General features: G+C 42.5%; 2 protein-coding genes across 3 annotated transcripts in view; one reads left to right on the top strand and one right to left on the bottom strand.

The window, feature by feature from the left end:
• tesk2 (testis associated actin remodelling kinase 2) overlaps positions 1-8012 on the top strand; it is a 50476-nt gene extending 42464 nt beyond the window's left edge. Inside the window, exons 12-13 of the mRNA XM_078263362.1 lie at positions 459-995; positions 4650-8012. Of these exons, the coding sequence (XP_078119488.1) occupies positions 459-995; positions 4650-4954 (842 nt within the window). The 3' untranslated portion in view covers positions 4955-8012. The remainder of the gene's footprint in view (positions 1-458; positions 996-4649) is intronic.
• On the bottom strand, positions 5326-16198 carry LOC144526142 (uncharacterized). 2 transcript variants are annotated; one of them, XM_078263363.1, is made up of 4 exons: positions 15581-16198; positions 14804-14913; positions 13705-13804; positions 5326-12279 (listed from the first exon to the last, which is right to left on the bottom strand). In XM_078263363.1, exons 1-4 carry the CDS (start codon positions 15792-15794, stop codon positions 11291-11293), a joined length of 1413 nt encoding a protein of 470 aa, XP_078119489.1. In that variant the 5' UTR covers positions 15795-16198; the 3' UTR covers positions 5326-11290. The 2 variants fall into 2 exon arrangements, with proteins under 2 accessions (XP_078119489.1, XP_078119490.1); XM_078263364.1 differs by lacking the exons at positions 14804-14913; positions 15581-16198 and adding an exon at positions 13907-14202.
• Between the last annotated feature and the right edge of the window lie 941 nt (positions 16199-17139).

The raw sequence follows: 17139 nt of genomic DNA, 5'->3' as shown, positions 1-17139 counted from the left end.
GCCATATTTGACCTTTTTAAAGAAATTCTTCTGTGCAGGTAGACGTAGGACATAAACAAGGACTTGAAGAAAGAGAAAATCCCGCACACTGCTCTTGCTGAACCATCACCATTCATTAAAGAGAACTTAACGTTTCGGTCACTCTGGACCTTCGTCAAGAGTATTTCAATCATGAACACAACAATGTGTCCCCAAGGTGTGGGAGAATTGAGCTCGGTGGTGTTTTAAGCCCCCAACGTTGACTTCAAGGCAGCGCTGCGACCATCGATTTCAAGGCATCTAACCCTAACCATTGCCTAATCCTAGTGCCTTCCAGGCAGCGCTGCCTGGAAGACGACGTTGGGGACTTAAAACACCGATAATTGACAATTATTTGTCAATGGGAGTGTCTCCCAGTGAACTGTAAATTTGAACCTAAAATTGTGTCATAAAACCATACCTGTCTCTTTTGTCTCAAGGTGAGAAGATCCAGGGCTTCAAGCGACTGAACCCTCTGGGTTTCCAGAACGATAAAATCCCGCCGAAATCCCCCCGCCCCCGCCGGAACATCTGGCTCAGCCGCAGCCAGTCGGACATCTTCTCCTGCAAACCAGGAAGGAAAGTCAACGTCCAGGACCCTTACTATAACCCCCCTATCGCTCACGGAGCCTCTAAAGCTCGCAAGATCAACCCGTTCACCGCCCGCGAGGACCTGTGCGGGGGGAAGATCAAGTTTTACGATGTGCCCAGCAAGTCGGTCTTCTCGCTGGTGTTCGACCTGCACTCTCCTCCGGGGAGTGTGTTCAGCACCCAGCCGTCTGCTCGGGGGCCCGGAGGAGCCCAGCAGGAGACGTCCTACTACTGGCAGCAGTTGCCGGGGAGACAGTGTCACTCCCTACCGGTGTCCCCCCAACTGCCCCGCTCCGACGTCTTCCACCTGGCTGCTGCTGCTGTTAGCTCCAACAACAACGGCTCTGTTACCTGTAACCTCAGCCAGCTCTCCACAACGCTGCCACGTGAGTTCTCTGATCAGGTGTCCTTTTACAGGGTTCCCACGGGGTCTTAAAAGTATTGAAAAACAGGGCTGGGACCATATGCTTTTGTCCCGATTCAATTCTTTCGTGATACATGGGTACAGATTCCATTTGTATTGTGGTTTTCATTTATTGCGATTCTAGAAATATTGAGTATTGCGTTTTTCTTTTCCTTCTTTAACAAAAACAAACGTTGAATTAAAGCTGCAAGCAGCGATGGACGGGCCCTCGCGCCTCTGCGTGCGTCGGGGTTACTGGCGGACTCCGCTCCTTGCGACCGTGCATTTGCGCAGACACTGCAAATCGTCACCAATGATAAGGGAACTCCCCGCTGAGTTCAACGATACTCAACACTCAAGTTACAACAATTTCTTTGTTCATCGCTAAACACTCAAAATGGCCGCCACGCCACGCCCACACCATTTGACAAATAGTTTTTCTTTTAATAACTTTTCATCTTTAAGGTGTTGAGATGGTACAGACCAAATTTGAAGTCCGCCGGATGAAATCTCTAGGAGGAGTTTGTTAAAGTCTAGCACCTTGACTTTTAGGCCTACTTCCTGTTGCCACTAGGGGGCGCTATGACTTTAAGTAAATATCGGCCTTTATTTGTCCTCAGGGTTGGACTATTATGAATCCTGAAAGGTTCCGAGCCAATTGGACAATGTACACTCAAGTTACACCCACTTCCTCTTTTGATGGCGAAACGCACAAAATGGCCGCCCCGCCACGGCCACGCCCTATGACGAAAGGTTTTTCTTTCAACAACTTTTCATCTTTAACGTCTTAAGATGGCACAGACCAAATTTGAAGTTGATCGGATGAAATCTCTAGGAGGAGTTCGTTAAAGTATGACGTGGAAATGGCCAAAATTGCACTCATTTCGAATTTTGAAATCAAAATGGCAGACTTCCTGTTGGGTTTAGGGTATGGCTCCAATGACGTTTTTTGTACATCTTGACATGTTACATATGGGTACCAACTTTCGTGAGTCTACGTTAAATGCACTGCAGGGGCTAAATTTTTTTAACATTGTAGGGTGCGCTAGCGAGCCATTTTTGTGCGCCTATTCCCGAAACCCTTAAAATACGTACATTTTCACCAAACTTGATGCGACCGCCAATTTTGTTGAGTTTTTGAATATGTTAAGCCCCTCAAAAGCCAATTCATTTGGTGTAGTAATAATAATAATAATAATAATAATTCCTTCATCATATGGCCGTGAAGTTGGCATTAAGTTTAATCCTATGTAGTATTAAAAAGGGGTCAGCCCTATGTTCCCACAGCCCAATGGTCCCACAGCCCTGTTTCCACATTTCTAAGACATTTTTAGGTCTTGTGTTCCTACATTTCCCTTCAATTTAAAGCGTAACTCTCGCCAAAATGCAACCTACGGTCTTTTTGTATGTTGTATTTTATGTACCCGAGTCAAACTTTCATTTAAAAGCATATTTAGGACGGAATCGCCACTTTTGAGATTTACCGTATTCTCGTTTTTCGGTCAAATGGCCTTTTGAATGGGAGTGCTGGGGGCACTTTCATGCTAGCCTCAAAATAGCTATTTTTAAAACACTAAGAAGGCTCGACACAACATGAGACTTTGCTTGAAGTATCACCAGGGTCTCTACAGCTTAACGAGAGCATTGACAACATTGTTTGTGTACCCAGAGTTTACTAAAAAGAGAGGTTTTGAACAACTCGGCGTAGGTCTTGTTGTTTCCGGCCGCAGCCATTTTATCAGTCAAAAACAATCAATTTTCGAATGCAACATAACAGGGAGGAGAGTAAAGATGTAAACCTCCTAAAGCTTAGTTCCATATAAATGCACGGATTATTTCTTGTTTTGTCGTTATTGAAAAACAGTATTGACCTCGTAGTTGAAAAAGGAGCCTCATATGGAGTCCGTTCATTCGCATTCGGATATCGACTCGTTTTTTTTTGACTGCCGAGGTGGTAGCGGCCGGAAACAAGAGCGACGGTGAGTTGTTCAAAACCTTTCTGTTTAGTAAACTCTGTGTACACAAACAATGTTGTCAATGCTTTCGTTAAGGTGTAGAGCCCCTGGTGATACTTGGAGCAAAGTTTCATGTTGTGTCGAGCCTTCTTAGTGTTTTAAAAATAGCTATTTTGAGGCTAGCATAAAAGTGCCCCTAGCACTCCCATTCAAAAGGCCATTTGACCGAAAAAACTAAAATACGGTAAATTGTAAAAGTGGCGTTTCCGTCCTAATTATGGTTTTAAACGAAAGTTTGACTCGGGTACATTCCCAAAAAGATCCTAGGTTGCATTTTTGCGAGAGTTACGCTTTAAGCCCTATCCTCCCACAACATTTTTTAGGGTTAGGGGGATAAAATCTGATACAAATTTATGAAAAAGAAAATGTGGGAACATAGGGCCTAATTTTGATCTTGGGTAACATAGGGCTGTGGGAAAATAGGCATAGACATTTTTCATATTTTGATAATGTGGCAAAAATAAAAAAGAGACACTTGCAAAGAGCTTAAAACACATAACTGCAACATTATTTGGCATTTAATAATTGGAACGCACCTGATTTTGATGATGTTGAAGGGTTGTTGTTATGTGTGTACGTGGTTGTTGGCAGTTGGTACAAGTGGGAAGCTGTTGCAGGAACTAAGCCACAGGTGTAGTGTTTTTTCAACTGTATCACCAAATTAGATAATAATTGTTCCCTTCCTTTCCCGTTTGGGGTGGAATTTCCAGCTAAAGAACTCATGCTATGTAAGTTGAGACAATGGCAGCCAGGTGTCATTCAGGTCAGTGTCCAACATAACCTCATAACCTTTCCAGGCAGAGAAGTACTTCAACTCTGTGCCTCTATCGACGACGGGACGACAGCTGTATGATAAGACGGTGCCGCCCACCCTGCTAAGGCCATAGGGAAAGTAAACGTAGTCTCGCTTTGCCAGACCTTCCTCCACAGTGCTGCGGAGGAGGGTCTGGCTAGCCACACAGCATTCTGGGATGGGAGTAAAATGTGCTCTGGTTTATTGGCATTTCTTTAAACCAATCACAATTTCTTGGGCGGCACTAAGCTCCGAATGGTGCCACGGTGGCTCTGCAAAATAGCCTCAGGAAGGAACTTGTTTTGGTGGAACCTGTGTACGTTCAAAAGTTGTTTTAGTCGTGCAACAGAAAACTCAGATTGGACAGATAGTCTAGCTAGCTGTCTGGATTTACCCTGCAGAGATCTGAGGAGCAGTTAACCATAGTCCTCAGAAATCTACCGGAGTTTAGAACGCCAACACAAAGAAAGAGGAAGGTAACGGACATCGGACGAAAAGACATGCATCCGGCGGAATTTCCGGCGGCACCGGAGCAATCCCGGAAGTGGAACGTCGTGGATATAGACTAAGCTACACGTAACGCCTCCAGCATGAGTTTAAATACACCTTCAGGAAGTGAGGGACTTCAGAGAGTTGGGACCGCATGACACAATAACACATCGTGGTTAAACTGTACTGCCTGCCTGAAATCTTCCTTCAATCGAGTTAATTAAAGTCTCCTGTGTAAGTCATCAAAGTCTTCTGAACTTTCTTCACGTATGTGAAATGAGATGTGCTGCTCCTGAGTTTTGTCCTTAACACCATTTCCCTCTTTTTATATTTCTCTCAGCAACGATCTCCAGGTGTGACGCAGGCCTGATGGGAAACGACGTCCGGCAGAAGGGAGTGCTGGGCGGCTGGGTGAAGAAATACGTCGTGGTTGAGATCCCGCCTTACTGCAGGCAGAGAGGAAGGGAGGAGGAACGAGAGGGAGAGGGGAGGAAGGAGGGAAACGAGGATGATGAGCCTGGGGAGAGCTGGTCTCTGATGGTCCCCAGCAGCGACAGAAACAGTGGGGAGGCGATGGACTGCTCCAGCAGCCTGGCCGAAGGTGAGGGACCAGAGAGAGGGACAGAAACACACTGCCCCATGTAACACGCACACGCACACACACACACACTCACACACACACGTGGAGGATGTGGTGGATTTGGAAAAGAGAGAGGGGACTTTTTCCCCTGGACGGAGGACATAGAGGCAGCAGACTGACAGACCGGACACATTTCAAAGGTTTTGGAAAAATAAAATGTAAAGAGAAGAGAAAAAACACTTGATATTTTTTTTTTTTTTTTAAATCTGTCAAGTGAATGTATAACGTGGATTAATAAATCAAGCACATGTGATGTAAATAAATAAGTCTCTTTCAAAGATATTATCACCCAGGTGTGACAGGACAAGTCTCCATTAAAAAAAAAAAAAAAAAAGTTAAAAAGTTTTATCAACACAGTGGACACTTGGCATAGAGGTTGTTTTTTTTTGAAAAAGGTTTATATTTAATATTGTGAGATGGTGTAGATTTGTTTTCCTTTTAAAGGTGTCTTATCTTAGGCGTCTTGTCCATGACGAGGTGTACTGAAGATCCCTTGTGTTGTGTATGTTGTTAAAAATCAAGGCTCGTGTTTTGACACTTTCCTCCTGTGTTCTTTGTTAGACAAATGTTTATGCTAAATAAAATAAAAACCATCCCATATTTTTCTGATTAACAAGACGGTGCGCTGATATTACGACAAGACAATTTAGAGGGGATTTAGAATAACTGAGTGCGTGGAAAAACAACACTCGGTGACATAGTGACCTTTCTGTTGGGTCAGCTGTGCTGTAAATCAGTCAAGCTAACACCATTCAACAGACAAAGCCGAGCATTCACAGGCAGTGTTGGCGAGACATCCCATCCAGAACACAAACTGTAGGCAAACACGGATGTTGTAGTAAAAGGACCTTCTAACGTTTTTTTTTTTCTTTCTTTCTTTTCTCGGATGTCGGAGTTTAATCGAACGCACCACAAGTTTTCAAAACAGTCCCCTCTTGCCTCTCTATTCACGCACAATGACGATGAAATTGTCCAAAAAAATAAAGCCAAAGTAAAAAAAGAAACTAACAAAAAGCAAGATTTACAGCAAGACTATGTAACTTTTTGAAAGAAAAAAAATAACAATCTTCCTTCAAATCTTCTTTCAAATGAAAAGTTGAATTACTTTCTCACTTCAATACACTCAGGGATTTAGCCGTAGTAGCCGTGCTTATGGTGGCTAATGTTAGCACACTTTAGAAATGGCTGCGTTGACTTTCTTTTCCTTTGCTGCTGTTTTCTGTGTACCACATCCTTTTTGTGTCACAAATACAGTCTCCAAAGGCAAGAATCCACTTTCACCCCCAAGAATGTAGTCTACAGTGGATGTTGTGCTGCAAAAGTTGCATAGTCTCGCTTTAAAGTCCAAACTGAAATTTCTAGAAACAAGGCGCTCCCTGAAAATGGGGGAAATCAAATGTATGTCCACCTTATTATAAAGGACAGCAGTACGGCTGGGTATCGTTCAGATACAATCGTTTATACAATATAAAATTCTGTTCTCAATACCGGTTCCTAAACCATACTTTTTTCAATGCCAATTTTATAAAACAAACAAAAAAAAAGACATCACAACAACATCACAAACCTTTTTATTTATTTTTTCAGCTCCTGCTACGTGAGCACCGTCTCTCTGTGTAGCGTAGTTTTTCCTGCGTGCCTCTATGTCGTGTCACGTTCGACAGCCAATCACAGACATTATTAGATCTTCGTAGAAGCATGCTGCGTGCTTATTGGCTCACTGATGCTGATTTACTTCTTGGGTATTGAATGACGAGGCATTTTTCCATACCCGATACTTAAGAGGCAACACGGTCAGTGCCTAAAAAAATATTGAATTCGGTACCCAGCCCTAGACAGCAGTAATGTAAATTATACATCAACTATATACAACAAAAGATAGTACATTTGTCGAAATGCTGCAAAAATGTCCTGAAACGTGTGTTATGAAACAAACGGCGATTACTGTTGATGCTCCTTACAAATTGTTGGTTATCAGTTAACCAGGAAGTTGCCATGGTGGTGCTGAGATGACGAGTGGCTTTTAGGAAACGGCACAACCTAGTCCTTCAGTTCTTACCGCTCAGACGTGCCTGTTGTCGAGTTTTCCACTCTGTTGTGAGGGAAATGTCCAAACGGAGCTGACAGAGAGCCGAGCTGAGTAGTGCTTGAAACGCCTAAAATATGTTTGTTCTATCACAAATTATTAGTGCTAAACAAATGAATACACTTTTCTTGCAAAGATGGTACAAGCTAACTTCAAGTGGCGGGATTTGACTTCAAATCCAATGTATAGTTTCATTTAATTGGAGCACATGGTTACACTTTACTTGAAGGTATTTACATAAGAGTGACATGACACTGTCATGAACGTGTCATAAACATTATAACCAAGAAGTCATAAACGTTATATACGTTACATAATGCTTCTTTTAGTAAGTGTCATTCGTTTTTTTTGTCCCTGACAAGTTATGGTTAGGGTTAGGGTTCATGTGTTCATGACAGTGTCACGTGTTCATGACAGTGTCATGTCACTCTTATGTAGATACCTTCAAGTAAAGTGTTACCGAGCACATTCCCAATCTAAAGCTAATCGAGACACACGGCCTAATTTGTCTGATGAAGTTGGTGGTGTCGTGACATTTTCTACCTTTATCAACACACTCCAGTGGATTTCTAAAAATAGACTTCCTTGAGGTAAAGAGTCTCACTGCGAAGGTTTGTCTAACATCAAAATGGTTTTCACTGTTCATCTAAATGTTTGTGTACAAACTAAATGACTGTAGATTTGTCTCTGTTGTTCCATTCTGCTGATCTCGGTCTCATACGGTCCCATCACTTCAATAGGAACTAAAATGCACTTGTACAGCGATCTCCTATGAACTAATCACTACTTTTCTATGCAACCAATGTAACGTTTATGACACTGTTTTACAGTATAAAGGATCTAATTTGATATTTATGAGAAAACCTTTTTAATGTCTTACCTTTGTATATTTGTGTAAAAAGTTTGTGTTCCCTGCCTGGATGAATACAGATTGAGATGTTTTTTTTGCTGATCGAATAACAAAGCTTCTCAGAGTTCTCCTTGCGTTTTGTTTCTTATTCTGTATTTCAGTGCAAACTTTACTCACACTCAGAGAAGCTCAGGCAGCCTGGGATTAACATTTAGGATGTCATATTTGTTTTAAAATACGTGTGAAAACTTTTGCTCTCAGATTCGATTTGCAAGTTCCGAGACTGGATTCATCATGTGGACAGTTGGTCTGGATCGACGACGGTTCATTTACCGGAAAGTTGCGGATGTCCGTCACCTTCCGTTTCCTTTGTGTTTACGTTAAACTCCGGTGCTTTGAGGAACAGCAACCGGAACCTCTGAGCAACGCTAACATGCTGAAAATTTTAAGTTTTGAAGAAAATGTGGATCAGGCAACAAGGCAGGCCTGCTTGGTTCTTTTGGGGAATGATTGTAAAGATTTACAAAGAATATGTTTACGGCATTTCCTCTCTAACTGGGACGTTTTGGGACCGATTGGTGGGATTGCTGTGGACGAAGTACACACGGTGATACACTGGTAAGAGCAAATGAGCCTTATCCATGTATCCAGCTAATTTAAATAGCTCACGTTACAGTATTGTGTGAACAGTTAACTTCATTTAATATTGTATGTGGCGTTTTCTTAAGCGGGGATCAAATGTTCCGCCAAAACAAGTCCCTTCCTGAGACTATTTAGCAGAGCCACCGTCGCTGCGTCCGGAGCGTAGCGCCGCCCAACAAGATGATTGGTTTGAAGAAATGCCAACGACCCAGAGTGTTTGCTCCTGTTGCCAGACCTTCCTCCGCAGTGCTGTGGAGATAGGTCTGGCTATGCAACCTTCGTGGACAGTTGGTGTCAAACGATCCACACTTGTCATCCTGATGAAGTGTCACAGTAACGTCTCAGCTCTCTACAGGTTGGTTGCAATAAGTGATGTTAGACTGCTTTACTCAGGCAAGCCTAACAGCGAAAACACACCGCAGTGTGTGTGTGTGTGTGTGTGTGTGTGTGTGTGTGTGTGCCTGATCGCGTGTCTTGCTGTAGACACAGCTGAGAAGTCGACAGCCAAAATCACCATAAACTTGGGTGTTTTATTTTTGAAATGTGTCTTATTTTTGTAAAGTATCCAGCTGCACTGTGGCCTTCCTGTATACGCTGTGACGAATGCCGCAGCACGCGGGCCGGCGCGGCCGCTCCGCACCTGATCACAGCTGGTATGAACGGACAGATTGGATAACATGGTCGCCGAAATGAAATGAGCTAGTGTGTTTTGGCTGTGAGGCCACTTTGTTTCTCTCGCATGTCTTGGAGCTAAACATTGTTTTCCTGAAAGATAAATCCCTGGCGATATTCAAAAGAATCTGGATCTAATTTGACAAAACTTACTGCAATTGTGAAGGTATTTTTGTGTGAAGGTATTATATCCTTAATAAGGGTATCCTTCATTTTTCTGTCACTCCTTATGTGCATCATTGCATTTCACAACAATACATGTTAGACAAGTACTTTTACAATGTAAAATATATTAACAATGTTGATAAGACCAAAGCGATAAAGGTGTAAATAAGACATTTTACTGTAATGGAGCCTTTCAAAACAGGATATACTGACCATTCCCTCCAGTTTGAGGCAGCCAATTGAAGTCTGTACATACATTTTAGTCCGATATTTATTGTTGTGAGGTAATGCAGTAAAGACTTAAAAAACTGTAGACTTGGTGTGATGGATTACAACTCACATGTTCAAGGTTCAATAGTCCACCAACATACTGTACGGAAAAGAATGGACACTAGTGGCTGCGTTGAGCGGTAGGAATACCAGGAAAAAAGGCTAATGATTTCCGGACAGTGTTGTTGTCATTACTTAGAATTCCTCATGGGGGGGGGGGCGACAGAAACTACGCACTATAGCTTTAAACAAAGTTTTGGTATTACAATTCCAGACTAGTCGGTTTTATTATATTATTTAAATATTATAATATGAAACGGTGTTAAACAAAAATATATACATTTAAACAACAGTAAAAACAAACAAAACAATTGCATCCATATATCAGCGAATCAAATGTATAAAATAAAGCGCGATTTATGCTTCTTCCGTGTCCGTGCGTGCGTGTGGTAGAGCGAGTGAGAGAGTGACGGCGATTAGTTTCGGAGCGAGTAGTGACTCTAGAGTCATAGTGAGAGAAACAAAGAGTCTCCCCTGTGCTTTCTGACTACGGTCAGAAATCTGGAGCAGGAAAAGTTAACCCTCTCCCTGATTTCATGTTGTTTATGAAGGAGAACCAGGAAACGACTCGGTGGGGGGGGGGGGGGGGGGGAATGCAACACTACCAAGCCACGGCCGAGCAATGCTTATATGCTTCCCCTTTGCATGCTAGTGGGATTCCACCAGTTTCTCTTCACTGACCACTGACGAGCCAACATGACATCATGACTTCAGGTAAACGTACACGCCCACTTTCTTAAGCCAAGTGGCGTGTTATCTGTACGCATTTTGAGCTATCCGCGTGTATGTCTACGCTGTATAAAGCGGACGTAAACGTACACGCCCACTTTCTAAAGCAAAGTGCTGTGTTATCTGTACGCATTTTGAGCGCCATATACAGCGGACGGGTTGGGTTTAGGAAAAGAAGAACTGGTTGAGTTTAGGAAACGTGACACGCGGGACACGATCCCCGGTCTCCTGGGTGAAAGTCCTGTGTTTGACCCATCCACCACCCCAACCAACCTCCCTATGTGGATTTTCGCCCTTTCATACTACTCGCTACGGCGTAAATTCACACGCAATCGCAAGGTAATGTCAATGGAGGCCATACGGCGTTGATAAACACGCTAAAAAACGAGTAAGCGTCTTGATAACACGGCAAAAATGGCATATGAATTGGCGTGTCATACATACGCCACTTCATGAGATCAGTCTGGACAAGCAAACGTGTTTCTGAAAACATTTTAAGCGAGAAACAGGCCATGCAGTTGCTGAATCTGTCTTCATTTCAGATCGACAAAGGTCAAACAAAGGGCAAAAGTCCCTGCGACGCTACCAGAATGCATTGCATCGCTGCTCCCATAGAAATGAATGCGAAGCAGGGAAATGACGCTGACAATGGACACACACACACACGCACACAGTTGTTTTGCGGTCTGTGTCGCCGCAACAACTCGTTGTGTAGTTACATTTTTTGAGAGGAGCACGCCAGCCTACGGCGTAGGGTCCGTACCCAGGCCTGGAGCACGCCAGCCTACGGCGTAGGGTCCGTATCTGCACATACCTACGCCGTGGGTTTAACATCGAAGCATAAATCGGCCTTAAACCCCTGTGAAGTCAGTGTGCTGTTTTCTGATGGGACTTGAGGCTGGAGCGCTGGGTGAAGCACTTGCCGCACAGCGAGCACGCGTAGGGCTTCTCTCCGCTGTGCACCACCGCGTGTCGGATCAGGTTGCACTGTTTGGTGAAGCTGCGGCCGCACTGCAGGCAGCTGAACGGTTTCTCCCCCGTGTGGCTCCGCAGGTGCTCCTTGAGCTGACTGAACCTCATGAAGCTTTTGTCGCAGTACGTGCAGCTGAACCTCTTCTCGCCAACGCCGGACCTCCAGGGCGTCCTCGTCCTCCTCGCCAGGCCCAGGCCGCTGCGGCTGTGCCCGCAGAAAGAAGAAACGCCTGCGGCTAGGTTCGGCGGCGGCGTCAGATCCTGGTTTGGGTTCCTGCCTTGGGGAGATTCTGGGTACTGATGAAGCTGTGACGGCGGAGGAGCCGAGCATCGGCCCACAGTGTTGATCTGTGAGAAAGCACCGTGTCCTTCATCTGGCTGCGGCCTCTTACATCCAAACGTTCTGGCTCGTCTTTTCACGCGCGCTGAACTCACCACGACCGAGTGGGATTTCCCTATCGAGTGAAGTCGGGGCACCGTGTCTTCCAAATGCAGTCCGCTTTGAGGCGGGGCCACAGAGGGAGGTGGCTCGAACTGTTGCTCAGCGTACGGGAAGCTCTGCTCAGCAGCGTCTCTGCACTGATTGGACGACCAGAGCTGTCCGTCTCCTTCCTCTGTCACAAACCTGTGGGCTGAATCAAGAGGAGCTGCCTTCTCTTCGGGCTCTCCGTCTCTCTCGTGTTTCACTACGAGCTCTGCGGCAGTTTGGTGTCTGTTCGGCGGCTGCTGCTGCTGCTGCTCGGGGAACGTGTCGTAGCCGTCTGTCGGGAAAACCAGAGATCCAGGCTCGGCTGCCTTCTCAGCTGGGTGGTAATGTTCCACAAAGATGTCAGTCTGGGCCGGTTGTGAGGCTTCCAAACGTGGCATCTGCTCAGCTTCACAGACTAAAGAAAAAGCACAGGAACCACACAGCATCTTAAAGTAGTGGTTTTTAATAGGGCTGCACAATATATCGGGGTTTTTTTGTTTTTTTTTGTCATCGCGATATCAACTGGCGCAATAAACACATTGCGAAAGACACTCAGAGATTTGTCGTGTTAGTTGAAAGAAAATATCAGTAGAAAGCTGCACTTTAAAATGTTACTGTCTCTCTTTCTAGTGGTGCCTTTTATATCAGTGTTCAATTTGTTAGAACTTATTTTCTTTTTATTTATCGCGAGTAACATCGTTATCGTGGTATTCAACAAAGTTATCGCATGTTTTGCTCATATCGGCTCTACGTCCAACAAATCTTTTGATATCACTCTTTTCTTTATTGCCAGAGAGCAACGTACAAAACATTTAGCCATTTAAATAGCACAACAAATACAAGTGTTCATTATGTTTAATGTTACCATTTGCGTTGTGGTTCTTAAATATGAAATTTCTAGAATTTGTTGCGTAAAATGAATAAAACCTAAATGGGCCCAATAAGGGTTCACATTCAAAAAGCAGATTCAATACTGGATTCAGGTTCAATAAAATGCTGTTGAACCAAGAGAAACTGGACCAACTCTGAGGAGATGAAAGACAATAAAACACAACCTGTAGTCCGTTTTGACCTGAATTTGCTTGGCTCCAGTGGTTTCAACAAATCCAAGTTATGAACACAAAGAATGTGTGTTTCCAAATGGAGGGCAATAAGTCACATTGTAGCTAAACTGTCTTTTCTTCAGCTCTATTCTCTACTCTGAAATAGGCAGATAAAACCTTGGAATGTATTAAGAAATGTGGGTATTCTTTTGTCACGTTCTGTAATCATACACACGCTGCTACAACACGCTTTAAAAGTATACACCTGTTGCTGATCATGTTATGTGAAACGCAGTGTGTACATGCAGACATTTCATATTCCTACGAGTGCCTTGGATTGTTTTTGAAGGAGACATGCATTTTTAGTAAGGCTGCACGATATGAGGGAAATATGCGATAAAGTTGTTGAATACGGCTGCTGTCAGTATTCTGCTAAAATACAACAAATTGCTTGTAAAATTTTAAACAAACAAAAAGGAAATTATTTCCAACGATATTTTATACAAATTGAACTGAATATAAAAGGCACCACTAAAAAAAGAGTGACAGTTCTATTTCAAAGTGCAGTTTTCTACTGATATTTACTTTCAACTAACACAAAATCCTCTGAGTGTCTGTCGGGATGTGTTTATTGCGCCAGTCGATATCGCCATTACGATTTAAAAAAAATATATATATATATTGTGCAGCCCTAATTTTTACCAGAGATCTTTTTTTATTTTTTTCCACCCGTTCAATGAGCCCTTGGCAGTATGAAATAAGCCCAGTGTTAGTGTTGGGTTTGTGTTTGAACTCACTGAGTTTGTCCTCCGACTCGTTCTTCCACAGGTCCTCCTCTGCACACTCCTCTTTGATCAGGATGTGTCCAGCTTCATTCGCACGTTCCACGTCTGCACACTGCAACGCCACGCTCAACATTAGTACTCACACACGCGAGACTAACTACCTGTAAAATACCATTCATTATGCATTTCGTGAACCTTTTATTTTTAAGCTCACATGGGGCACTGGAAAAGTAGGGGTGGGAGAAAAAACTGAAAAACACATGTATTGTGATTTTTTTTTTTTTTTTTTTTTGCAACGATTTTTAAAATCGATTCTTTTCCCCAGAATCAATATTTTTTCATTTATTTATTTTTTTACCAACGAGTCACCATAATATTTTCTGTTTATACGGTACCGCTGGCGGAGACTACATCAAATCCGTGAGAGAACAGGAAGAAAAAAAAAAGAAAGCAGAAAGTCCATGTTATGTTCTTCTTTACAAATGACATAAATGTCAGACTGACTGACTAACATGTGATATACATTCTTCTTAGAAAACAATTAGTTTTTAGAAATGTCTCATGATATATAGTCTCTAGAAGTGTATTATTCAACTTTTTGTTTTTGAAAATCGCAATATTCAGCGTATCGATGCTATGGAATCGCAATAAATGAAAATCACAATACAAATCCAATCGGCACCCATGTATCGGGAAGGAATGGAATCGGGACAAAAGCATGTCGTCCCAGCCCTACAAGAAAGACAAGAAACATTCGCTATTGAGTAGGACTAACTAATGAATCAAGACAAAGACATTACACATTTTTTATAATCAGCGAATCGTTTAAGTCATTTACCAAGCGAACATGTAAGAAATTAATTGTTACAGCCATGGCTCTAGCTTATAAAATGTGAGGATTTGTTGCTTCTATCATTGTAAATTGAGCATAGATGGGCTTTGGACTGTTGGTCAGACAAAACAAGCTAATTAAAGAAATAACACTGGGCTCTGGGAAACGGTGAGAGGCATTTTTCATTATTTGTTGGCATTTCACAGACTAAATTATCAACTGATTAATCAAACAAGCATATTAATAAACAATCAAAATAATATGTTGTAGTATCCATACCTGCTGGGGTTGAGTTTGAGCCTCAGCATCCCAACATGTGCTCTGTCTCCCTCTGTTCAACACCACTCGGACTAAAGGAGAGAATCTCTCTGCTGCTGGAGGGTAAAACGCTGAGGAAGAACAACAAACATACACCACATTTTACACTGGTATTATACACAGTCACAGGGCTGGGCAATAGATCAATATAAATCAATATTGGTGTATGAGACTAGATATCGTCTTATATTTTGGATATGGTAATATCGTGACATGACACAAGTGTTGTCTTTTCCTGGTATTAAAGGCTGCATAACAGTAAAGTGATGTAATTTCCTGACCTTACCATACCATTCTAGCTGTTTTATGTTTTGTTTTTTTGCCTTTACCCACTTTATTATATCCACATTACTGATGATTGTTTACCACAGATCTCATTGTGGAAATATTTTTGTGAAAACACCAGTGGTCATCCCTACTATATCGTCGCAATATCGATATCAAGGTACTTGGTCAAAAATATCGTGATGTTTGATTTTCTTCCTATCGCCCAGCGCTACACAGTCATAACACATAATAGTATGAAATAACTGCCATATATTGAAAGTTTAAGTAAACCTGGATAAAAAGGGCAAGGGCACTCACTCATTTCACATTTGTTGGACATTTTTTCAGTCGAAACAGCAAAAACAAACCAGGCAGGCTGGAGTAGGAGTTGTAGGTGAAGGGTTCAAAGCAGAAACTACATACAACAACATGACACCAGGAAATAAATGTATCATGGCAACCCGTCCTCACCTTTCCTCCTGGCTCTCATCCTGCTCCTCCTCAGCTCTGCCTCCATCACCTCACTCTTCCGCTTCAGCAGCTCGATGTCCCGCCGGCTCTGGCTCACCTCCAGCCGGAGCACCGCGCAGCTGTCATCCACACGCCGGGTTATCTCCGCCACAGCTGCCTTGGCCAGGACCTCCATGACGGATAGTAACTGGCTCTGGAAGCCGCAGTCCTCCATGTTGACGCCGAGTTCAGTCTCTTTATTCAAAAAGAAATAAATATATTCACCTGTACGCGTCTGTATGTCATTCACTTGCAGGTTAAATAGATGCAAATTGCTCCTCAGATGACTGTGTGTACTCGTGCTGTAAAAATACTAAATGTCTTCCGCGGACGGTAACGTAGGGGGAGGGTCGCTCGTTTTTACCACCCGTGGTCAGCTCGGGCGGTCTCACTCCCTCTCTGCTTTTAGTCGCATTAAAACTAATAAATCTTTTCTTACTGACATATTTCGACACCTTCCGCAATATGATTTAAACACAAGTTGGGGAATGTTTGTTTTAATTAACGATAGCAGTGCTGTTAGTTCAACGTTATTTCTGCCACTTAGGGACGTACTGGAATCCGTAACGAGGTGACCGTAGCAGCGTCACTTGTTGTATTACCGTAAATATTTGACTACATCCGCACTGTGACCATAGACAGTATGACTGTGACCCCAGCGGCGGAAGTCAGCAGTCACAGTGAATCTAGGTGACTAAAGACATTTGCAAATATGACAGAGTTGCTAATATCGCAAGACATTTAGTTTTTCTTGTAATTATTATACATTAACAATGACCTAAAATACTAAAGCTTTAAAAAACAATGTCCATAACTTTATGTCGACGTCGATATACAGAAACCACATTCAAACATTATCAATATTGATAAAACAGGAAGCTAAATCTCACCTAGGTAATGAGCATGCATGCCATATTTAGATATGTGTTTGTGTGAGAAATAAACATATAAATATTCTATTTAATACAATATCGCACAGTATATAGTACACCAGGGGTCTTCAATGTTTTTTAAGCCAAGGACAGCTACAATAACAACATTTTTTTAAATGTACAGTACAACTTTTACTTGTAATGGAGAGCATATTTACTTTGTGGTATTGTGGTATTCTACAATTATTTGTATTAATGTTGTAGTTTGAGATTCTTTGTTGTACTTTGTGGTTATTTTAGTACTTTTGAATATTTCACCACATGCTTTTTGTGTCCCTTGTTAGTACTTTATGGAAGCTCTTGATACTTGGCTAAGCTGATTGGTATTCTCTTTGGTTCTATGTACTAATGTGGTATGTTTGTGGTACTTTGGGATATGCTTTGTGGTTGTTTGCAGTACATTATAATGATTCCTGTACTACGTGTTACTGTTTGTTAATCTGTAGTCATTTCTGCCAACTTGTGATTTATTTGTTGTAGTTTTAGTTTCTGTTGGGTCTTCGGGATCGTTTTGCTTTGCAGTAGTTTTTTTGCATTTTGAAGTAATTTGTGGTAATTGCACTAGTGCTTTTGGAGCCTTTGTTGAAC

Source organism: Sander vitreus, chromosome 12 (assembly GCF_031162955.1).
Source record: "Sander vitreus isolate 19-12246 chromosome 12, sanVit1, whole genome shotgun sequence".
In the NCBI taxonomy this organism is placed as follows: Eukaryota; Metazoa; Chordata; class Actinopteri; order Perciformes; family Percidae; genus Sander; species Sander vitreus.
The sequence above is the reverse complement of the archived record's forward strand: the minus strand, read 5'-3'. Positions and strand labels throughout refer to the sequence as shown.

Coding starts and splice junctions, on each gene's coding strand:
- LOC144526142 (XM_078263363.1), bottom strand. CDS start 15,794: ATGGAGGACTGCGGCTTCCAGAGCCAGTTACTATCCGTCATGGAGGTC. Junction 14,914..15,580: donor GATGAGAGCCAGGAGGAAAG/GTGAGGACGGGT, acceptor GTTCTTCCTCAG/CGTTTTACCCTCCAGCAGCA. Junction 13,805..14,803: donor CTCAAACTCAACCCCAGCAG/GTATGGATACTA, acceptor GTGGCGTTGCAG/TGTGCAGACGTGGAACGTGC.